The sequence below is a fragment of the Apteryx mantelli genome, chromosome 7 (genome assembly GCF_036417845.1).
Source record: "Apteryx mantelli isolate bAptMan1 chromosome 7, bAptMan1.hap1, whole genome shotgun sequence".
NCBI lineage: Eukaryota > Metazoa > Chordata > Aves > Apterygiformes > Apterygidae > Apteryx > Apteryx mantelli.
In genome coordinates, this window is record NC_089984.1 from 4,304,731 (window position 1) to 4,329,397 (window position 24,667).

The 24,667-nt window shown below is 42.7% G+C and overlaps 1 protein-coding gene across 1 annotated transcript in view; it reads right to left on the reverse strand.

The window, feature by feature from the left end:
* LOC106485155 (protocadherin-15-like) overlaps positions 1-24,667 on the reverse strand; it is a 335,439-nt gene that overhangs the window by 67,894 nt on the left and 242,878 nt on the right. Inside the window, exons 20-22 of the mRNA XM_067299667.1 lie at positions 22,846-23,151; positions 21,827-22,051; positions 7,658-7,774 (exon numbers count right to left, since the gene is read on the reverse strand). Coding sequence (XP_067155768.1) covers positions 7,658-7,774; positions 21,827-22,051; positions 22,846-23,151 — 648 coding nt within the window. The remainder of the gene's footprint in view (positions 1-7,657; positions 7,775-21,826; positions 22,052-22,845; positions 23,152-24,667) is intronic.

Sequence of the window (24,667 nt, forward strand, 5' to 3'; positions counted from 1 at the left end):
CACATGCGCGGAGGTGCAAGAACCTAGAATGATTTTGCCCAGGCATCACAGAAACAAAGTGCATTTCAACTTCACTGGGCTTCTGCTCGTAGTAAGGATCCCAGAATGAATGACCCGGATTTCACACTTACGTAGTAGTATGAATAGTGGCATAATGAAGACAGACACACTCATTTACCAGGTGCCTTTTGGCTGAATATCACTTCGTGACTCAAGTCAGAAAACTCCTTAGGTGTACTATATATAAAACAGGTAAGGAGTTTATTAAATTATCTCCATGATTTCAACTGACTTTGGTAGCCATGAAAAGTTCACTGAGGCCAACTTTACTGAGTTCAGGTGTGAAAAGCCCCCAGGAAAGGTGCTGGAAGCAGGCTGCTTCTTGGATGAGGTCATGCCATCTCTTCTAGGAGGACGTCTGCCCTTTATAAGACAGGAAAAGTTAGGTGCTCCCCCCAGGAAAGATCGGGGTTGGGACCTGGCTGCTACCGCAACAGCTTATCTAAGTGTGTAAGCTCAGTCCCACCTGTGTGAAGAAACTCCCCAGCAAAGATGGTAGCAGGCCACAGACTGGGTGAATGATTTTGGTGGGCTTCATACCAGCTGTGGGCTGTGAACTGAGCACTCGTGTATATAAACCCTAAACTCATCTATGTAAACTCCAAAATTTGTATTAGTTTATTCTCAACTCAACTTTCAACTCAAAGAAAGTCTGATCTAGCAAATGACGAATTAATAATTATAACAAGCTGTATATCAAAATAACATAAACTCATTACACTGAGCTCATTACACTGACAGCATGCTTCCCTTAAACAAATCTGCAACAGGCACTATCAAATCCAGCAGGAACAGTTTTTCAAAGACCGAGCCCTGACTGTCTGAAAATGTTTTTATCTCTAATCAAATATCTGCAAAATCTCTAATTAAATATCTTTGAGCATCTTACTTTTAGCGGGTGTCTGTGAAACAATAAGGACGATTGCTCTCAATTTCACAGAAGGGCTTCATCAAACAATAATGTTACAAGGTGTTAGCAGCCTAGATAAACCATTAAATGAGATGGTCTGGAGCTCTGGAAGCAGGCTGCTCGTAAAAATTAGTGTTCTGCATCTGTTTCTATTGACGTTTCAAATCAACAAAAATAAGGCTATGCAGGGGAATAGCCCATGGAAGAAATAGCCCAGCTTTTAGAGGGATAACCCATATGAAGAAAGCACGTATCAGTCCTGGGAATATTGTCGTAAGCAAATTAAGCATCTATCAAATTGCTCGAGTCACCCTCCTTTCTAAGTACTTGGAGGGTTAAGCCCTTAGAGAAGATGGTCATCATAATTAGCTGGCATCTTTCATCACCATGCCACTTCAAAAAGGCATATGCTGATCACGGTGAAGAAAAAATCCACTTTTCTTCCTCCAAGGATGACCACTGCTGTCCTTGAATAACTCAGACATGCGTAAGGCCATCTGTATAAACCTACTGTACAAATTCACAGGTAGCCTCTTTGACAAGCATAAAAAAAAAAAGGTGTGTGGGGGAGATGAACTTAAATCAATGACTGTTCAAATCCCTCCACACTCAATTCTCTCATTTAAAACGCAGACCTGGAAACTTTGGTACATATTTTATATATTTAGTTTTGGTTTAAGTCAAATCAACCTCCCCCCAAAATTCAGAGAACTCATCCTGTCACGTCAAAACAAAAGAACGGGGATGGAAGGGACAGAGGGCAGGCGCGAGGACTCTCTCTGCGTCTGGTGGACTGAGGGACTTGCGCATCTGTCTCAATCTCCATACAGGTTTCAGATTTCACCAGCTACAAAGGGTCAGCTGTTTGACCAAAGAATAGATGTCTGCTACCCGCAGATGCAAAACGCTGGGCTGATAGAATTCAGAAGTGTTTGAGAGCTTCAGACAGTGACTTAGTCCAAGCATGCAGGAATCAAGGTCTCACAGTGTAAAGACTAGAAGATATCCCTGGAAGAAGTCAAAAGAGAACCCATTTGTCAGCCAAAGCGAAGCAGCCCACACTAAGGCTCATATCAATGCTCTACGTTTGATTAAATATAATTGCAGCTAAGTGTGGGAAGCTGTCTAAGAAACACCAATAGTCAGACATCTACTCTCTCACCATCCCTCCACCCCAACGCGCTAACATGCCCAAAAGCAAACGTCGCGTTTTCCGCTTCCTCCTTTCTCTGCCTCTCTTGACAGCGCTTCCCTTATTGACCTGCAATCTTTGACACTTCCTTCTCTTTTATCCCAGGCTTATGCCTATAACTCCAGGCTTTTTGTCTCGCTGTTCTCAGATCTTGCTTTTATTCTCATTCCTCTTCTTAAAAATACGAGTTTCTGTAGAGGATATTATCATATCTACCTTACCGGCTACAAACACTTCTTTGGCATCCTCAGTAGAGATGCACCATATCTGGATTTTCCTAATGACACCAAACTCGGGTAAAGTTATGTACTTCACAGAATACTTGCTTGCAAACCTTTCCTCACTTTCAACTGTGCCTTTTGGTTGGGTGACACTCTTGAGCAAAAGAAGAGGGCCCATGAGGAACTGCAGGCAAATTTAGCAAAATAAAGCCAGTAGAGGAGTTCTGGCAAAAAAAATCAGTTTAACAATGGAAAAATCAGGTCTCCCAGTTCTGTCCTATTTCCACCTGGGCTTGCTCCCCAAGTCCATCCCACCTGGGACTCCCTGGAGCAACTCACACGTGTGCAGCACACATACAGCAAGTCCCGTTGCGTCAGCCTGCGCCTGGAGGCCACCAGGTGATGGGTGCATCTCCGAGGCACTGCTTCACCGTGCACGACTCCACGAGCAAGTGTCATGCTCGGAGCAGCTCGGATGTCCAACAGCCTGAACTAACGTGCCACGGGACATTTGGCAAAGCCAGATAAATAGCCAAAGTCCTTAAATTCCAACTGGACACTTCTGGAGAGAAAAGTCAGGAGAAGTGCCAGGGAAACCCTAGACACGGTGTTGTCTCTGGTCTCATCCACTTAGCCAGTGCGGTCTCCTACGTGGTGGGTCTGATGCCTCGCTTGCCTGCTTCTTCACACCTATCCTGCACGCCAACAGTGCGGCGTTTCTCAGTTGGTCTAAAGGGCTACTTCCCTCTCGTCTTTCAGATCGCTATACAACAAAATATTTTAAATGCTGATATCTTGGAGGGATTATTCAAATGCTTCACGCAAAACATGTTCAACTCTCTCCTGTGATGGGAGCAGGATGACTTCTCTCTTCCTCAGATTAATTTCTATTGCAATGTTTTTAAAATAAGTTGTTGATTTTTATTTTAGTAAACTGTACCAGTTATTTAGAAGGAATTGAGGACATATCCAAGCTTTTCCTCAGTAGCCACATAAACGCGGCTACAGTCTATTACCGGAATTCCCTCTGCCCTCCCCTCTTCCCTTTTCTGCTCCTCCTTCTTAGCATTTTGTTATCCCTTACTGTGTAAGGTGTTTGGAATTAGATGTAAGCTCTTTTGGGAAAGACAGGGTGAGCAAACATCACGTGAATGAAGTAATAAAAAAAAAAAAAGAGACATAAATTTTAAAATTGGAGAAAAATACAATATGGACTGTACCAATAAACCAAATATGTTGATTTAGATTAACATACATTAGAAACATATGCAAATCTAATTTATTGCATTTCAATACCGGAATGGAATTTCAGATCGGATTTTTTAAAAAGAAAATGTAAAGGTAACTTTGTAAAAAATAATTTACATTCTCAGTTACTGCAAACAAAGTGAAACGAAACTGGAAAATAAAAGAAAAAAACTGGTAAGAATTAAAGGTGACATTTGCTCAAGACAAGCCTTCAAATCCTACTCTGGCCTTTAGCGAAAAGCACTGGTTTCTAAGTTTTAATTGACATTTCACTAAGGAGTTGAAGGAGTAACTATCAGAGATCTCTCAGGCCTTCAGGCCAAGATTTTACGACTGCTTTGAAATCCACAGGTTAAAATAAAAACATAATAAAATCCCTGCTTGGGAGCATCTGAATTTAGCACAGATAGTTTTTTGTTTGAAATTAGCAGTTGTTAATAATGACAAACCCACGTTTTTGGCAACCAAAACAATCCTGTCCTCTACATTTGCATTCTAGTGACGGTTTAATTTTTTAAGCATCAGGTTCATATACTTAAATTAACCAAATCACACATTCAGAGCCCAACTGGGACGTTCATCCCTTCACGCACGCACATATACACACGCATCCATACCTGCAAGATAGACTGAGTAACAAATAATTTACTGCATGGAGATTCTAGGGGAGAAGTTCTTAAAAAAATGAAGGTCACCTCTAACCTACATCCCCAATAAATTAATCAAACAGAACTTTATATAAAAGCTCATCCTTACCTTTTGTGACTGTCCTGGGGAATGTACATATATTTGTGATTTGTCCTTTAGAAGCAGATAAAACGTGATCATTCCTCAGGAACATCACCAAATGAGCACTTCCGTAGTCAAGAGGGGAACGGAGCAGGTTAAAAAAAATCTGCGCACTTTGCTCGAGGTGATGATTCATTAAGGTTGACTTTGGTGGCCTGAACTTTTTTTCTACCATCTACATGCCCCGTCACTGCTGCTGCCACCACCTTTGCTGTCAAGGCACAAGGAGGAACCTCCAGGCTTATGTAGGCGCCTCCCAAGAGCTGGAAGAGCTGCAGCCCTCCCTGTCCCCACGGCCAGAGGAGAACAAAGCCCTGCTTTCGGCTCATCTTCTCCAGGTCTTCCTTTCGACCTCGTCTTCCCCCACTGCAAGACCCCAAACTCAACCGCAGCCCCACTCCAGCAGCCCCAGGGAGGAATGGGCTGAGGACGGTGTCTTCAGGAGGAAAGCCCAAATCCACTGTCGCCAGCCAACCCATCTTGCCTGCCTCCAAGACCTGCTCTTCTGCTGTTGGAAAACTCAACTTTGCCTTCTTTGCAGAGAAACCTCCTGCAGGCTCTGAGCATTTTGGTTTGCATTTCCATACCCCGCACATTAATGTGACACCGCAGAGCAAAGCTGGGATTTGCTGAAGACGGCAGGAGGTCTCTAAAGAGCTGATTAGGTCTGAAAAGTTTTTATTAAAGGCGATGAAAAAGCTCTTGACTTCTTGTTTGCTTGACTTCTATTCTGGGCTTAGTTTAAAGCTGACAGGGGAATACTCTACATTAATTGTAAAATGACAACAGAAAATTTCAAGCTTAGATACTTTAAATTAGTTAGGCTTTTGTTAGAACTGTCCAGATAATCAAGTGTATTTTCAAGTCAAAACTGTTTTCAGAATAGAAGCATATTTTTTCTCCTGAACTGATGAAACAGATGTATTAGCGTGGTCCAAATAATATTCCACCAGGTTAAAAAAGTGCTACAATACTTATGATGAGAACTAACGATATTCTTTCCCTTAAGGCAAGTTTAAAGGAAGGGACTCTTGAACAGACAAAAGTTTTTTGTTTTTTTTTTTCTAAAAATTTCTAGTGAATTTGTAACAAATCCCTTGTGACACCACCGAATGTCAAAGCCGGCTTGAAATAAATACAGATTTGCCAGTAGCGCAAAACATCTAAACAGGCTTAATTCAGTCAAAAAAAAGACATAAAGCCATTTATGTCTCGCTAGTTTTCTCTCTCCATCTCTCTCTCACGCTTGTTTTTATTTATTTATTTAAAGTAAAATCTATCAGCCCTCAGCAGGAAATAAAATACCAACTTTTAAAAAACTATTCTATTTTGAAAACTATTAAAAAAAACCCCCAAAACTTGTCCATAACTAGCCTTTATGGCTATTTTTATTCCTTTTACGCCTGAGGGCTAGCTTTATTTTTAAGTATTCATATAAATCAAAGAAACGCAACAGTCGATCTCACAAACCTTATGTTGACATTATTTTTATATGCATTTATGCCTGCCATAACGATAATAAACGGGATCCCACACTTTGTGGGTTTGATATCTCTCTCTCTCAGGCACGTGCATTGATTTCTCTACAGACAGAGAAACCACTACTGTAATTTTCAGACGCCAGACGTTCGGAACCATTTAAGAGCAATCCATGTGAAACGTGAGGAAATCACACCAAAGGAGCCCAAATCACATCAAGGCCAAAATATCGCATTCTAAAACAACCAAGAATATAAAATAAATATTGATATAAAAATTGAGCTGAAATGATTCTCTGGCATTGAAATTAAATATTCTGGTATACTAGTTTTCTTTTTTTTAAAAACCCCGATAGCCTCCTTGTGCTGAAATTTCCATTATTTCTACAGAACAGAAATCCAGCTTCTTGCCTAGTTTTATTGATCCTAAACATCCTTTTCTCCAGGTTTACTACTTACTAGCGCAAGGAAGAAATGCAAGGCAAAATGAGTGAGTATCTCTGTGGAATACATAGCGCAAACGCAACCCCTGAAGGCTTCTAACGCCACCGAGAAACTCTACCCTCTCTGCTCGCAATCGCCCTTCTGTAATCCCCAGGTTATTGCACCCGATATTTTAGAAGAATAAGATATTCATGAAACACAGCAAAAAACATACGGAGCGGAATCAAAGGTTTGATCTGACCACGTAGTTACAAGGATATCATCTTAAATTAATTTAAAATTTGTTTTCCAGCAAAAGATTCCAAGATTGGAGCAATCAAGGCTCCTTCCCTCTGCAAATCACTGCGCGTTTTAAGCGGCGATGGTGGTGGGAACCTGGGCCAGGCGTGCCCCGAGGAAGAGAGAGGGAAGTTGGAATGTATTAAACGTTCATGGGGCAAAAAGGCAGCAGGAGCACGAGTATACGTAGGCCACAAAAACGTGAATGCATGCTGAGCCCTGTGAAAGGGGACTTCTCCACCGTAGATCTATCTCTACAATGCTACTAGAGATATCTCCTTTTGCTTAAGGATAAAGGTTAAGATCCAAAACAAAAAGACTAAGTGATGGAGGTACAGCCGGTGCCTAAAAGCAGGACGAAGATCCTCAAACCCCCAGGTTAATCACGCATGTCCCTCATCTTCACAGGTGCTGCGGTTTGTTCCCTCACCAGCAGCTTCAAAGCCTGGCAGATCTCTCCTGCTGCACACTAAAAGGCACGAGTGCACCTGGACCTCTCTTTGGAAGAGATCCAGGATGCAGGTCTGGTGGAAGGGGGTAGAAGGACCGCATTTACAGAAGCCCTTCTTGATCATTTCAGTCCTTTGGTGGTTAGTAAATTAGTAGGTAGCACATTTAGCTAAGCTGCTGCCCCTTTGTGTCACAGCACTGCCATCAGCCTTTAACGTGCGTGGCACGTTCTCTCCGAACACTCCCCCATGAGATCATTTTCCTTAACACGCCAAACACGAACAATTAAAAATTAAACCTGGCTGGCGGAACATCTTTGGCTTTTATCGTCCCCCGCGTATCATCCAGTCACCCACGTTCATCAACCTCTGATTACAAAAATGGATATTACCCATCATTTTCAATGCAGCCTATGTGTGCGATGACAGAGGACAGGCTGGCATAAAAAATTCACGAGTTACCGCTCGGTGAGTCTCATAATAATCACCTTTGGTGCTGAGAGAGTTAGGTCACTTATGAGGGTTAAGGATTCCCCCCCCCCCCCCCCCCCCGGGATGCAGAGTATTAATAAAGCCTTTTTGCTTACCGGAGGATCTTGATCCTCAGCTGAAACGGTGGTGATAACAGTGCCCTTGACTGCATCGGGAGCAACCATTCCTCTGTAGAGCTTTTTGCTAAATACCGGAGAGTAATCATTCATATCCTGCAAAACACAATTAAGAGTTTAGTTCTCAAGGTCCAACAAAATTAGAGACACATTTGCATTTGCTGGTTTTTTTTCTTTGTTTTTCCAAACTCTACCCAATCGCCCCTTTCTATTTGTCATCCGCAACCTCTCCTTGCTCTCCGCTCTCTTGCCGCCACGCAAAACCAGCACACGCAAGGGGAAGGAATGAGAAGAAAACGTAATGGTAGATGGGTGCCAACACTATACGAGAGCCCAGGATTGCGTTCTTCATACTGATGTGCGCAGTGTCAGAGAAGAGGTTTTTAAAGGCTTGGGTTAATTCATTGAAGAAATAATGTGTGCACATATATGTATTCATGCACATATATATATATAGGCGCACACATGTGTATACCCGTATATACATTAATGTGTGTGTCTCCGTGCAAAAGATGCAAACGCAGGGCTGTGTGCGTTGCCCTGTGCACCGGGAGCCACGGGCACAGAGGCTCTCACCCAGGATCACGAGCTATTCAAAAGTCATTCTTTTTGATGGTCCCAAGTCACCTGAAATCCATTTTTTGTCAAAATTCTCTCACTGCGAGGCCCAAATTTATCTACGCATTCCTTTAAAAAAAATAATTGAACTTGAATATCTCTAAACCACAATTTTTATTCTAATAGAAAAATTTGCTTCCAGCTTTCTTCGCAGAGCCACCTTCGTAACTTGAATTTTTTTTTCCTCCCCCCCCCCCCCCCCCAAGCAGAACGCATACCTGAACTTTGCAGGTAATCCACAGAAATGCATCTAAACTCAAAGGTCGTGGGCAAAATTTATACAATGATGCTTCTAACTTGTTAGAAGCAAGTTACAGCTCCTCATGCCACAAGTGCTAAAGGCTGCCACCGGTTAGCTATGCTAATGATCATTTGAAACATTCATCCCTACTTCGTCAGCGGAAACTACAGCATAATAAACATCTATATATTAAAAAAAAATCACTCTTACAGATCCATGTATTGTAGGCCTGAATAATTAATGCATTCTCCTTCACAAAACGGTCTGCAATTCAAACCTTCAAGGCACTGGAAATGCTTTCGCCCTGATTTTCAGGTTTTAGAAGAGACAATCAGATCATCAAATTAGAATAAAAGGCAACAAGCTAGGCAATTCCAATTAGAATAGCATTCAAATGAATACACTTTGGGAAAAAAATAAATTCAAATTCAAGCAGATTAGCATTTCTGCATGGAATTACAGCCATCGAAAGCTCTACACCCTATTTCTTGACCTGCTTGCGAGAAGTTAATTTACTTCGTCTGACAATTTAAAATCAAGGACGACTTTACATAAACAATCTTGTTTCTCGCAACCCTTCAAAGCACCGTGGCACGTGTAAAATAAGCCGTCCCTTGTTCCGCAACCTGATACAGTGCAACATCGATAAATATTGCAACCGTGTAAAATCACAGTGCTTCTTTTTTTGGTTTTTTTTTGGATTTGTAGATCCCTGGAAGTTCTTCAGAGACGCGCAACCTTTTAGGAACAACGCATGTGCACAGCTACGGCACCTTCTTCGCCCTCTGTAGGAGGTCTCCATCCAGGGTAGCGACCCAATAGCGCAGCTGCAGCGACTTTGCTGTTTGCAGCCATTGCTTCCCGTGATCCGGATGCTTGGCATCTCCTCCATGAAGCAGCCGAACCGTATGGAATACCCCATCTTTTTATTTGCTTTTAGGCTCCTGTCTCCATGCACCTGCAAACCCGCAGCCGTATGTGGTCTTTGCTCCACGGTGCAGCAGCAAGAGACCACGCTCGGCTGTTTGCTCATCAGAAGGAAAAAAATCGTGCTGGGATGTTTTTGTTATCTTTTGCACACCTGTAGGTGACCTGAACGCCTGAAAATCTGCGACTTAAAAGTATTGGAAAAAGTAATCCTGCATAAAGATGATACGTTACCTCCTCTGCTATGGAAAAGGACCAAATCATCCTACTTAACAGACCTGTTTTTCAAAATACATGGATCAGTACGACATACCCAGGTGTACGGAGTGGAAACCACGTAGAAAGGCCAAATGCTTTCTGTCCTACCACACCTTTCCTTCAAGACAGCTTTATGCACAACCGTGCCTCATAAACCTTATCCGCGTTGACCAAGTAGGCACCAAATGTTTCGGTGATAACCAGACAGAACAGCTCCATGCACTTTTCTCCCTGGTTCATCTCTTCTTGAATCCTAAAGCACGCACCCATTGCACATAGCAGAGTACTCTAAACGCTCTGGCTTACGGGAAAATCAAATGAGCTTTGATTTGGATGCGAGAATCACGACATTCTCTCATCATGCGGTACGGGGGCCATACGTGCACCTAGGAGAGAGCATGACTGCCGTTAAGGGCAGGCGATGAAGTCTCACGCGGTATGTGAATGTCTGGGATGAATATCTGCTGCAAGGAAAAAGGGGACCTTTTCGACTCTTTTGGGCAATTCTCAATGGAGTAGGTAGTGATTTTGTTAGGAAAAATTTGTTTCCTCCCTATATTATAATCTCCTCCAGCTGGTATCATTTGTCTTTATACGTTACGGACACTTAAAGGTACCAAAAAGGTTGCAAAGGGAAACCATTCACTTTCCGGCAAAGTTCACCACCGTCGGAGATGGGGTTACAGTCTGTATCTGATCTTGTTTTTGCATGCCCTGTATGTTTTATGACTAGCTCAAGACATCACGGGCGTGATCCCAAAAATCTGTGTCCCTGTACTCAAGGCCCCCAATTCAACCTCCTGCACAGAAGCAGACTCAGCAGCCCAGCAGCATTTAGCACGCAGGATTTCCCGAGCCGACGCGCTGACTCAGTGTTCAGGTTTTCATCGCAGACAGACTTTGGGCAAAAACGTAACACGTCGGGGACAGCACTGGGGCTTTTGTCATTACTGGAGACCACAGGCAGATAGACACGGTGTTGCACAGCTAAAAAATTGAAGGCGACACTACTCCCCAACTGAAGGCTTCTGCTTCAATCACCCCTTAAACCTGACTTTGCATTAAAATGGATGAGGCGTCTGGACGCAAGCCATAAGCACAGATTGGGTATGGGGAGGAGGCAACTTTGCACAAAGCGATAGCAAAAAGTAGTTAGTGCAACCACCTCTTGAAGATGGGGCCTAATCCTGCATGTGCTGCTGGGGGCAAACCGTGCAGCATCTTGCAACTGTTCACAGTTCATTGCTTCACCCCCATAAATCCAGGCCGCTATCAACTATCAAACCCACAAAACCAGAATCGAAATGCAAAATATAGGTGAGGGATTGCCTATCTACCTCGCATTCAAATACTCGGCTTTGTCTTTTGGCAGGGAGGTAATAGCAGCTACGTATTAATATATAAATATAAAACTGCATTTGGGTTACTGCTTGCCTAGCTGCAGGTTTATTTTGTTTTTATACATCTTTGTTGACACAAGAGAGTCAAAGGCAAAGCATAAGATGACACAAAGCTTTCTTCCTATCACAGCTCCTTTCTACGCACCCTCTTTAGCTTTTGGTTTTTTTTCCACACTGCTTGAACTGGGCAGAACATGAAAACAGGACACGATGTGTCCCTCCCATTTCTCCCTTATTTCTCCCTTGCACAAAGATTAAAAAACCCCCAAAAAACAAAAACAAAACACTTAAAGCATGAAGGAAGAACAGTATTGGAGGGATGCTCAAATATTATCATTCTTCAGAATCCATAATAACATCCTTAAAAGCAAACGAAGACTAATTAAGAGATTTCTTGATGCCAACTTGTTTGCTAACTCGGACATCGCCCTTCGCCCGTGAACGATTCAATGGCCGCCACCTTCCCTACGCTCTGGACAAGACACGTCACATTGACCAGATTTAAAGGGGTGTTATTTAACAAAAGATTTGTACAAACAAATACTGACCTGTCTGCAAAGATTATGAAGATGCTGAACAAAAAAGTTGGTGAACCGAGATACCCATCTAGGAACGCCAACGAGGAGAAACAAAGCATGGGGGAGGAAAGGCATTAAGAAGCAAATCAATACCTAATTTAAAAATCATTAAGATAGTCACTAGCGGTAAGGCACTAATACTAAACTAGGTGCTTCCAGGCAGGTGGTGGCCACGGGGTGGGAGGAGAATACATGACTAGCACAGAAGAAAAATATCTGCGGTACAGCATCCCCAGCAGAAAATGAACCTGTAAGCTTCAGCGGACTATGGAGACTAATATATTTTTGATTTATGGGGATTCCAAGAGACCTTTAGTGTTTGTGCTTCACACAGAGTTAGAAATATAAGCATTTAATGCTCGGGTGAAAGAATCTCCTCTTCCTCCTCCTCCACTAACCTGGCAAATACGCAATTTGAGTCCAAATGACGACCTCGTTCCCTGCACCGTGACCACCCTTTAACTTCATCTGAAGTGTATTTGGCCCAGGACGTACTTCATGCACGGCACAGTGCAGATCCATACCTCCGCTCCGGCTCGGCCACGCGCAGCGGGGGAGCAGAGGACAGCTGGCCTCCATCAGCCGCTTAGGCAGCTCCTGCATTCTGGAGTCACCAGCACTTATGGCACCGCTTGTCACCAGCCAGAACAGGCCCAGAGCTCCTCTGAGACCTTGTTGTGGCTCCTCCAGAGCCACCTCCCAAGGGATCCAGAAGGATGTGGGAAAAGCAAACCCCGCGCTACAGAACCGCATCCTGGGCAGCAAAGCCGGGGAAGGAGGAGAATTGCTCCAGGAGTCGCTGTGGCATTTTAAAAGTCCTACCTGAAGCGGCTAAGGAGGTGGCTAAAGGCAGGATTACAGCTCCTTCCTGCCTGTGGGGGAGCGCAAGGTGGTCTCCATGACATCAGGATGTGGCCCCTTCCCACTCCAGTGAACTGGAGCAGCAGCTCATGACCATCATCACCCTATTTGAACTGATAACATGCAGCATTACAAGGAGTGACAGACTTGACTCATTTGCTTATTGCCGCTAACCTAAAGACTTTCTAAATAATATATATATATTTTTTAAAAAAACGCTTTGGTAGAAATGTTATTTAAGAAAGAGAAAAATGAACACTACGAAAAAAAAAATTAAGTTAATTTTTTCCTTGGCTATCTTCCATGCAACCAGAATCAGCTTCCAACGACGCTAATATTTCGCTCTCTATAGATACCATGTGCGCAATCATTTGAGCAAACAGCCTTTTATCCTGCCAAGGGCTTGCTGCACCAAGACAGAGCGCTGCCTTTCCCCTGCGGGGCACGAGAGGGCAGCCCTGCCAAATAGGAGCAAACCGCCTCCTCGCCCAACATCTCCCACCCTCTCCCAATTTTATTCTTCTTCTAAAAGAAAAAAAAAAATCCTGCTTTTTGTGGTATGCAACCTATTATAACCAATTATTGCTTATTTCTTAAAATAGTTGTGATTCTTTGATAGGAAAAATCTAACCATTAACCTGATGAAGAGCTCCAAGGGGACAAATTCCTGCAAGCAGAACACAAGCGTCACGTATCCTCTTGATTTATCTAGAAGGACCACGCTGTTCAGAAGATTTCTACCATTCTCAAGATATTTGTGCAGAGCCGTATACCCGGTGAGCCTGTATCACAAACGCAGCTTTGCACAAAGCTTCCCTTTCTTCTTCTGCCTCTCCTCAGCTCCCAAGGAGACACCAGCCTGCCACAAGGCTTGCAAAAGTCTACAAAGAAATATTTTGTTCCGTTTTTGACCTGTTGGCAAAATCATTCATTAATTTGGCTCCTTCAATCTTGCATATTCTTGCCTTATGCGTAATTTTTTTAAAGAGTTTATAAGTAGGTCCGCCTGTTTTTCCTACTGCTTTAGGATTGTATTCTTTGGGAATACCCACTGAGAGCAAGGTTTCCAGTCAACTCTACCTATGTGGAGACCAACAGGCCCTCGCTACAAAATCCAGCATGACCGAACAGTGTCTGGGCTAATAAACATGTGTCAGGGCTTTACAACCCCTTTTGCAGTCTGCTGGCTTTCATCGCACGCGATAAATAGAATAATGCATTTTTAAAGTAATCTCTACTTCTGCTAATATTAAACATGCATAATGCCACGAAGGGAGAAAGTGAAATGAAGACTGACTTCAAAATATAACGTATGTCGTGTTCTGAAATCATGAAAAACCTACCCAAGCTTTTTTTTCTATAGTTAAAGATGCATTTAATTCTCTGCTGTCGTTTTATTTTGAACATCTACCGCTAGTGAGCCTTGGTGGCCTCAAGCTGCCTCCACTGGTGCCCTCAACCCCTGCCCAGCACCCAGGAGCCCATTTCAGCTCAGCCCGGGGCCCTCAGTCCCTGCCCAGAGATGCTGTAGCAGCACCGGTCTCCAGCCCTGTCTCCTAGGGGGACCCCAGACCTGCGCTGCAGGTAGCTGGTCTCCTGGATGGAGACGTTTGGGGGCACAAGCAAGCAGGCACTTTCAGAGAGTCACGGATCCAACAAGGGTCTGCACACCCAAGCCGTGGTCCTGCAGAGGAGCCATCCCTGAAGCAGCCCAGCCATAATTCAAACCAAGCTCCTCAGAAATGTTGGAAGACTTCGTTTTAATGCCAGCGCACTTTGGAACAGGTTCCCAAAGCTCTGCTTAGCCTTAAGGAAACGCTCGTGTAGAAAGCTGTCCATCACGGCGACGTTCACGCAGCAGAAGAACTTGCAGCCCAGGCTACCCACCACGACCTTACAGCTACATCTTCCACAGCGCCAGATTTTCTCATAATCCATTCCCCTAGTCCATGCTAACTTTTCATAGCCATCTGCCGCCCTCAGCTTGGTCCTCACTCGATTCTATTTTTCTGCTGGTATTAAACTGGGTAAGTTCCCAAAGTCTTTCCATAGGATGCTAAATCAACCTTATTCAGCACAGTACAAACGTACACATTTAATATTAGCTACGCTTTTATGTCACAGGGATCTTAAGTTACACACAACGGTCTAAAAATAATTAAAAAAAACCCCTGAATCGTGGCCTCTGTGTTTGGGGCCACAGACTCAGCACTGAAACTTGAGCTGTAACTTTAGGAAACCATTCCCTCAATATTTGAGTTTATTTTCCTGTAACAGCAACAAAAATGTTATTCAGATATTTCCCTTTATTTGAAGGATATCTTTTTTTCTTTCTTTTTCCCTTTTCACTTAAACATCTACTCGGCCACATACATACCTATAGCAAGATGCAACTTCACATCTTTACTTCGAGCCAAACATTGGCACACACATAATAATACATTAACTTAATTATCAGTAGTCATATATGTGATGGAAAACCCACTGCAATTATTTCCACTTCCAATTACATATCTAAAAGTCCCCTCAAAGTTTTGACTCTCATGAAAAAATGCACCTTTCAGAAAAAAAGTGACATTGTTACACGGCATAATCTTAAAAAAAAAAAAATTACCTAAATTCACCACATCCTGAAATATCAAAACCTCTTAAGTCCCTTCCCACTCTTTAGGGGTGCATTTTCGTCTTCTGAGGAAACACGTACCTTCAAGGTATTCCCCTTAAAGGTTCACGCGTCTCACCCGTCCATTCGTCCCCCAAGATGCATACCAAAGCCTGCCAGCAAACCGTTCTCCGGGCTCCTGCATTTTGGTTGGCCAACGAATTATTTCAATTTTATATCTATATTCAGTCCACTAAAGCAAGCCAGGAGTTGAAAATTACTGCTAGCTCTGATGCAAGTATTTGAAATCTCTTATGAATGGATGCATGGAGCACACTAGCTAATTTACATGGTCGGAGAATCAAACTACGGCGAGTAACTTGCAGCAAGTTCAGGATCTTGGGTCCACGCTAACCTGACAAACCTAACCAGCATAATCTGACAAACGGCAAGAACTGGCACTTCGAAATTAGTCTTTAATTGGGTCTAGCACTTCTTTGCGCAGGGTTTTTTCTTTGAAGTTTTACAAGACCAGAGGCTCGCTAACGTGGCGTTAACTGCCTCTCTTTCATATTTAATGCTCTGCGAGCCCTTAAGTAGTTCATGATTTGAATTAAACGATGAAGTTCACGGTGGAAGATACAGGGCAATAAATGACTTCAGCAGATGGCTGAACAGAAAAGTTGAGTTTTATAAAAGATAAATCTGTTTATTGGCACCGTAGCCCAACACCATACCCACTATCCCAGCAAGGTCAAGTTATATTTTGGAGGCAATGAAGAAGATACAGAAGATCAATGAGCTCTTCCTTTTTTTTTTTTTTTTTTTTTTTTTAAAAAACCTTCTTTTTGAAAGTTATGTGCTCCTGCTGTGCTAGACTGCCTTTTAAGCCAAGTTTCCAAGAAAGGAAAGACATAGCATGCTGATGGTGACAGGTTCAAATTCACTCCCACCAAAAGACCAAGCAATGCATATAGTGCATAGTCCAGTGCATGTAATGACTTGGAATTTTTTCTTTTGACCTACCATTCAGCCCAGGCAAGATCTGATGAACAGTAGTTAGACCAGCGGGTAACTCCAACAGGACTTCATGATTCAAGTCCTACTCAAGGACTAAGTCCTCACTTAGTCCTACTAAATGAGGGGTAGAGCCAATTTCTTCTTTTTTCATTGGACAATTTTAAACCACTTATCTGTTTGCAGAACCAAAGCCAGCAAATATTTCCTTAAGAGTACTAGTGTGAGTCATTTTTGTTTCCAGTTTATGCTTAATGCAGAAACCCCCTAGAAATCACTGCAATTTGTAAGTCTTAGTTGTTTCATGCGGCTCTGTTTTTATCTGAACATAAAACACTGTGCCCTTGCTAATAGGAGGATCTTTGTCAGTTAAAAAAGAAGAAAAAAGAAAACAAGATTATACAAAATCCCAGATGACACACTCGGTGTAGACATACTGTTAGGAAAGCAGTGACAGCAACAAAAATCTCCCCCTCAAGCATCAAAACAGAAGTTTCTGTACCATCTGACAGTAGCCCAAAAAACATTCTCCCGTCAGCAAAGCAGTAGATGTATTTTAAGTGGTATACCTTTTTGGTGTCATGCTTATCTCAGAAAATTAATTTAACCACTGTGGTTTGGGTGCTCTGCGTACCTTTGGACAGATTGGTGACAGCAATACGTTTATTGATGTTCACTGGAATAGTCAGGTTTATTAAATCTGGAAATTCATTCAAATTCATGTTCAGAACAGTCCCGCTACTGGGATTAAGGCATGATAAGAGTTTTAGTAAACATTTGGTTGTCAAACTTGCAACATGGCATTGCTAGAAACATATAGATTTGTTGGGTTTTTTATTATTATTATTTTTGTTGCTCTATCACTTCAAATCATCAGCTAGAGATAACTGCCTCATTACGCCCTACACTCTACTTTAAAACTAAAGAGTAATCCATTCCCAGGATACAAAAGGAGGGAAAAAAGCAATTATAACAAACAAGAAAGAGACAAAGTAATACAAAATAATGCCGGTAATAATAAAAAGAGGAGGTCACAGCATAAAACATGCAAGTGTCTTGCAGGTCCCGTGATACAGAGATTTTATAATATGTATTTAGGAATACATCCCTCATTTAACAATAATAGAAATGGGAGAAAGGTTGGTCTTGTTTCTCTTAAGAAGCTCTATTACCATGGTACTCGTTTCCAAAGGCTAAATCCTAAAAAATAAGCATACCAGTTGAAGAGCAACAATTTCACTCCTTCCAATGCAAGGAAACCTTTATATTGGGAGAGGACACTTAAGTTTGTGACATGCACTACAGATGCTCAGAGCAAACAATTCAACCCTCCCGAGCACCAAGGGAGGGCAAATTTCTGCCAATACGGTGAGGGAAGTTACACCTCAACAGTGGCAAACCACTAAAAAAATAAATAAGTGTACAAATTGTTTCTTGGAGTTAATAAGATTTTCATCCCTTAAACTACACATCGAAGATGGATAAAACTTGCTGCGTATAATCATATACACAACGGATAAAATGAAAAAGGTCTGTGCTCTTGATTACAGACCGGATTAGTTGCCAATTAATCTGGTAGACAACTTGCGCAATCTCTCCTGCCGTCCCAAGATAAGAGGGCTCATTAGGACTCTAATTGCGGTGCAAAGCTACGAAAGCAGTGAGGGGAATCAGAAAACTGACGGAGAAAAGGAAAAATCTCAGTCTGCTTGAGGCTATGGACAAGCAGAACTTGATGACACTGCTGCTATTCCTCCTCAGTAAAAGCAGCAAGGATGCGACGGCATCTGATTTATAAGACAGGAAAGCACAGAAAGGAAAATAAGATGACATTTTGCTTTAAGGAAGCTAAAAAAATATTACTCCCTGGCTCAATAAAACTTTTTTTTAAAGGCACATGTGTACACAAGGCGCATTTCCTCATTAAACACAGGGTTAATTCGTTAATTTATCTTTCCATTTCCTCCCAAGAAGGACTCAGAAGTCAACTATACAATAGCAAAAACGTGAGCCGTCTGATTGCAGCAGTAGCCAAGAACGTATTTCAATGCCGACGCATCGGTAAGAGATTAAGTCGTTTTTTTTCCCCCGTAGCGAGTCTTCTGCTGTGCAATCTACATTTTCATCAAGTTCAGGAAAGGTTAATCCAAACTATTCGCGACGCGGCATGCCGAAGGCTGAAAGCAGGTGTCCAAAGAAGCCGCTGCACGCATCTGCCCTCCGCCAGGTTGCAAAGATCAATCTGATTATGCCGTATACCCCGCTACACCGCTCTTGCAATTGGATATCCCATAAATGATATATGGCACCATCAGACATTGTCCTTATTTGGTTAACAGAATCGTATCACCGAGCAAAACTTGCGACGCTTTCAGTTAGGAATGAAAAATGACCAAAGTTAACACAGAAGCACAAGTCCAAAAGGACCGGAGACCTCTATAATACAAATAATACTCTGAGATTATAGGAACTGAATCCCTGACGGTTACACAAACTCCCTGCTTGGTCCCGAGAACGTTATTGCCTTGATGCTTGCTTCTTTTTCTAGCTTGACTTTGAGTTATTCCAGCCTGCCAGTTGTATGCCGGGTATGCTAGGGATTACAGTGCGTTCGGGCTTGCTCTATGTCCTTGTTGGGCTTGCAAACCCTGTATTAAAATAACTGCTCTAAAACCGTCTCCTAAGCAAAGGAGAAATACATTTACTACGAGGAAAAAGCCACATCCAGTTCCAGCCCATGGTGGCCCTCCTCCAGAGTCGCGGCAGAGTACAGGCACCACATGACCACGTATGAACGGATGCACGAGGACGTGCGAGCGCTACGAGTACACGTCTACATGCAGAAACACCCCCATGCCCGAAAATGCCTTCTGAATCGGGAGCAGGTCTGGCAGAAATTGCCATTTTTTTTTAAAACCCCTTTGTCTCCCCGTGCAGACTCTTGGTCAAGGGACCCTCTGCCCCCAGCGCAGGTAGCGGTTGGGATGCCCCAGATGTGAAGCTGCTCCGCAGCAGCTGGCGGTGGTGCCCTTACGCAGGACATCCTTGGCTACGGGCAGCTTTGGCAGCGCTTTGAAGTTCACGCACAAACGCGGGGCAACAAAAGACTGGAAAATTCCCAGCGAGAAGCTTACAAATTCTGTATTCAAACATGCTTCCATTTTCTGTGGCAGTGGAAGGAGCTCCCAGGTGGTTACATACACCAGCAGAGACACTGGCAGGGAAGGGGATGTGCGAGTCATCTTCTACTTTATCTGTAGATCTTCACCTCCAGAACAAGAGACATTAGCCTTTTCCATTAAAAAGAAAAAACAAACTGTCTTGTAACACACTTTGCCACTTCTCTATCCCTTTCTGCTCCAAAGGCCTGCTCCTCTCCTGGCTCTCCTCAGGCTTGCAGGGCTCTGTCCTCCTCTTGCTGCTCTCTCCCTTTCTCCTTCTCTCACATCCCCCTTTCGGGATGTCCTCTGGTGGATCCCTTCTCATCTCACACAGGGAAAGCACAAGGCTCTGATTTTGGTCTTCCCCCTTTCTTCCCCCTCTAAATTTTATCTCTAGAAAGCTTAGCTGTAAGCTCAAATTTAACCGTTACTTCTATTCTAGACCTGATGACCAAAACACTAAATCTGCACCATCTCTTTAACGTGCACCCGTTATGGACATCTACCCAACAAAACAAAATCTGTAAAATATTTGTTCTGCAAGCCTTCGCCCATATTCTCCCTTGACCCTCACTGATAATACCATCTCATTCGTGGCTGGAACCTAACTGTCATCTTAACCTCAGCCTTTATTCAATTATATCCACCGATCCGTTGCAAAAAATCGGCCTGCCACCGAGTATGACCATACTCACTTTTACTCCTTTCTTTGGTTTTCTTTTCTTTCTCACATGAAGTATAACCTGCTCCTCTTCAGTCTCTGGCCCTGTTCTGTACCTGACGTACCCACTTTTTATTGCCAAAATTGCGATTCCTGGCTCCAGCCCCATGTCCCAGCCTCTCACGTGCTGCCTTTTCAAACAAGCGTCATTGTGCTCCCTTTTTGTTGCTTGTGTGCGGGAAGAGTTTCCAGGAAAAAACAAGGAAAAACATAACAAAACTCCCCTCTTTTTTCATCCCTCTAATTCCTTCTTGAATTCCCTTTTCCCACAACGCCTCCTTGACAGTGAGCACGCTACAAATTCACAATCAGACAGTTGGGTCACCTGCATGATGCAACTACAGCTTTCCTCTGAAAGCTTTCCTCTCAAAGACAAGTGCCTTAAAAAAAAAAAAATCCATTCTTCAGAACTTCATTGTGTTAGGAATAAGTTGTTTTTCTCGAAAAAGCAAGCTCGAGCAACTTCCTCCTCAAGCGTATAAACAGAAGAGGCTCAGGGAACGATGTCCAAAGCTATTTTTCTCTTGCATTGACTTGGAAACTGCTGGGGAAGAGGACAGGCTAGTAGGAAACCTTGGCATTGTATCTCAATCCGAGAAATTTTGCCGAGACGGAAAGGCGTTGCATAGAAACCTTCTTACACCTTTGCGGTCAGAGCTAATGACCCAAGACGCTTCCTCTCCCTGGGATAATTCGGGGCTGAGCAGAAGCTGACAAACAGAATTACTCCAAATCCGGTCGCAATGCGCACGGCCTGCGGACGCACGCTAAGCTGAACCCAACCGACCAATTCATGCATGCAAAATGATTGCAGCAGACTCGCATTTAAGCTGAAGCTGCCGGATACGAGGCTCACGTTTGTGAGCCATGCCTTTGTTCACCTGGCAGCTTTTCCTTCTTAACTCAAATGCCGCTAATTAAACTCTCTTCTCTCCCGCTGCTCTGTTCTTCGTTGACAAAGACGACAAAAATGAAGCAACCAGGCAACAGTATTTCATTGACCGGCTCAAGAACTGCACCTTTGTAAACGCGAGGAAGCATGCTTTAAAGCAGCTGAAATATCTTCCTATCTTGGACATGAGTACATCAGCCAAACTAAGATAGGTCGTTAAAGTGCTAATGTTTCAGCTACAAATGCTTTTCATTTGTGGATGCTTAGGAAAACAGAATACCATCACCCCCACGTTACCGGCAAGACACCTGAAAGACGGAGGCGATGCTGTAACTCACTGTATAAAAACAACTCATTGTGCAAAAGCACTAAATAAGCCCCTTTCTTTTGCAGCTCTGTATTTTCATGTGGCAGAAACGGAAACGTAAGATGCGGTGTGCCACATCAGCACTCAATACACCCGAATGGTTCATAAAACTACAATTTATGAGAGCTTTAACTGAAACGTGATGGCGTCACTTTTGCAAACAATTCCCTCTGGCACTTATTTCAGTCTTCCAGGGATTCCAAAGGACTAAATGTTTCTGTCTGTCAGGTAGTCACAAATCTATCCCTGCGCTTCATAAATCCACGAACCAAGATTTAACTATGTAATTCCATATAGCAGAATAATTACAGCTGCTATAAACCGTACAATTAACTGCACAAGTCACTGTCAGGAAAAGGCAGGAGCTTCATACAAATGCAAAAGGAGGACAGCAGACACACCGCTGCCATGCTCCTGGGTTTTACCAGGACACCCCTAAGGGTTGCTGAGATATTTTGTGTTGAATAGGAGAGGTTGCTATCAAACGGCAAGTCTTTCATCTTACCTTCACTCTCACGGTGACGGTAGCAAGACCCGGAGGCATAGTGCCCTTGATGTCGAAGGCTTCCACCAGAAAGGTGAAGGTTGCTTCCGTGTCAGAGAATGATTCATAATCCAAGGACTTCAAAAGCGACAGCTCTCCCGTATACCTGTTCAGTGCAAAATACTGTAGCGCTTCCTGCGTTCGTATCCGATAGGTAACATTAGAACCAAGATCCACATCTTTAGCCTGGAGAATAAAATACAGGAGAAAAACCATTTACTTTACTTTAACTGCTAATTTGACTTAAGATTTATCTGCAGCTGGCTCCAGAGAAAACCATTCTTCTCAAAACCATTCTTCTCAAAACCATTTCAGGATGGATTCTGCTCATTAGAGGATGCTGACCGAAACATCAGGACAATACATAGACTTCTTGCAGGAAGTGAATCTCAGCTATCTTTAGAGATCTAGCTTGGCCTTGAGCAATTAGCTCTCAATTGTCTGAGTATCTTTTATAGTTAATGAAGAGAAGACGACACCCCCAGGGGCCTACTTCACTTCAATGGTCTTAGAGGATGATCTAAGCACAGCATGGATTGTTTCCAGAGGCAACTTATCTCCACTGACTATAATGTGAGTGAAGACATCTTAGTTGTCTAAATTAGTTGAATAAAGTCCTATCTTTGCTACTAATGTAAATTGGTAGGAGCAACATGATGAGCTTCCAAGAATGAAAAAAAACGCACTTTGGAGAATAAAACACTTTTCCAAGAAATTGCAATACTAGCATGCTTCAATTTTTCAAAAGAAAAAGAAATTGCACTAGTAGCTCACTCTTCCAAGTGAGCTTCACCATCTAAGTATTTTTATGTACCTGTCTAAAGATCATGCATTTATTTCCCAGTCTGTTAGGAACGATAACTCCCCCCGCTTCAGTTTGTAATCTTTTACTTGGGTCTCACTGAAAAGTTAAACAAGAACGTGCTTAGTACTGCAAAGCATTTGCAAAGCATTTTCTTTGCTCCGTGATATGTTCTTACCTCTATTTGCAGGAAGACTGTGCCAGGCGGTAGGTTTTCTGGCACGCAGACAGTGTAGGAAGAATTAGTGAAAACAGGGCTGTTGTCATCAATATCTAGCACCTTGATCGCTAGCGTTAGTGTTGAGCGGCGGGGGTCCACGGCTCCGTCTGTTGCTTCCACAATAAGCTCGTAATAGTCCCTAACTTCCCGGTTCAGTTTAACTGCTGTATAAATGCTACCGTTTGACGTGATGCGGAAAAGATTGTTGAAGTTTGCCAGGCTGTAATGAACTTGACCGTTTACTCCAGCGTCCGCGTCCGTAGCCTGAAGAAACAGAAGAAACAGAAGAAAACACCTTGTTTTAAGGCATATTTTAAATGCAAGGGACATACCTACATGGGAGTGACCAGGTAAGCGGAGGGAATACCCTACAGTGTACTAACGCTTAGGTGGCCGCTCAGCAGTCCTGGTTTAGAGCAGCTTACTTCTCACTGATACGTAGCAAAGACAGAATAGCCCAGAGGGAAAATAATAATAATAATAATAATTTGGCGTGACAGAAATGTCTGTTTTCTGGATCCCAACTGGACTTCAGGGGAAAACGCACATTTAGCTGCTCAGCTTCGGACACCTGTGCACATAAGCAGAAGCCAAACTAGATGCTTGCAAAGTCAAACACTTAGATACACCCGATGCTGAGGTATCATCAGGGCTAGGTGGCATCTGAGGGGAATTTTTATTTTACACTGCTCGATTTAGGTGTTTCATTGCTCCCCAAGTCATTACTGAATCTATGCTTAGATGGACGTGGTCAGCAGACCGTTAGAAAGGACGTATTAGCTGGAAATTTTCATTTCATTTCACTTTTGCTGGCATTTTCATCATTGCTTTCTGAAGAACTACTGAACATTTTATACTTCTTGTTTATCATGTCCTTCAAAACCAAACGCTGTCACATTTCATGATTATTCTTCAAGTTGCAGAAAAGGACAAATGCATTCAAACAAAAAAACTCCATAAATACGACTCAATTTTTGAAAATTTTAGGGAGAGTCTGTTGTGATTTTGTTCGGTCGGTATCTTTATACTCACGTACCGAACTAAGCCTCTCATTTAAGTATCAGTAAATAAATCTTGCTATTACATACCTGCCCTTCTAGGGATGGACACAATTCAGATTACTTTTTTTCCCTAGAGCTGGTAGGACCTCAACATAACTTGAATGCTGATCCGTTATTTTTTCCTCCTCCTTAATTAAATTAAGGCATGATTAATCAGGTCACATGAATTAAACAAAGGGCATCGCGTGAGCAAGGTGTTTCCATTTGTTTCACTTTATAAATGAGCCTACAGACCTCTGGGAAGATCGTAAGAGATTTTAATGTTTTGTTATCAGAACAGTTGTCAGGAAATTTCCCTGAATCTTTAATACCGGCAAAGGTGTTCATTATAAGACTTTATAATGAAATCATTTATCTTCCTAGAAATCAATTAAAAGTTAATTAAAATTGTTAATAGGAAAAATTTCACTCTTCTTTCCTCCTGCCCTACATCAATGCAATAAGCAGTAATGGCTACAACTTTATAATGACCAGTCTATAGATAACACATCCTTTTAATCAATGTACGGCTGATTTACTTCGTTTACAACTGATCCTAATTCTCCCATGGAAATAATTGATTTTGGACACACAGACCTCATAGACGAGATGCTGGAAAACCGTCAGAAAGCTAGTCAACAGGAAAAGTTTCAAGAATACAGCAACAGATGCTTAACTCAGCTAAAAGAAGAGCAAAGTACGGGAAATCTTAGCCAGCTTCTAGATAAGACATTAAGATT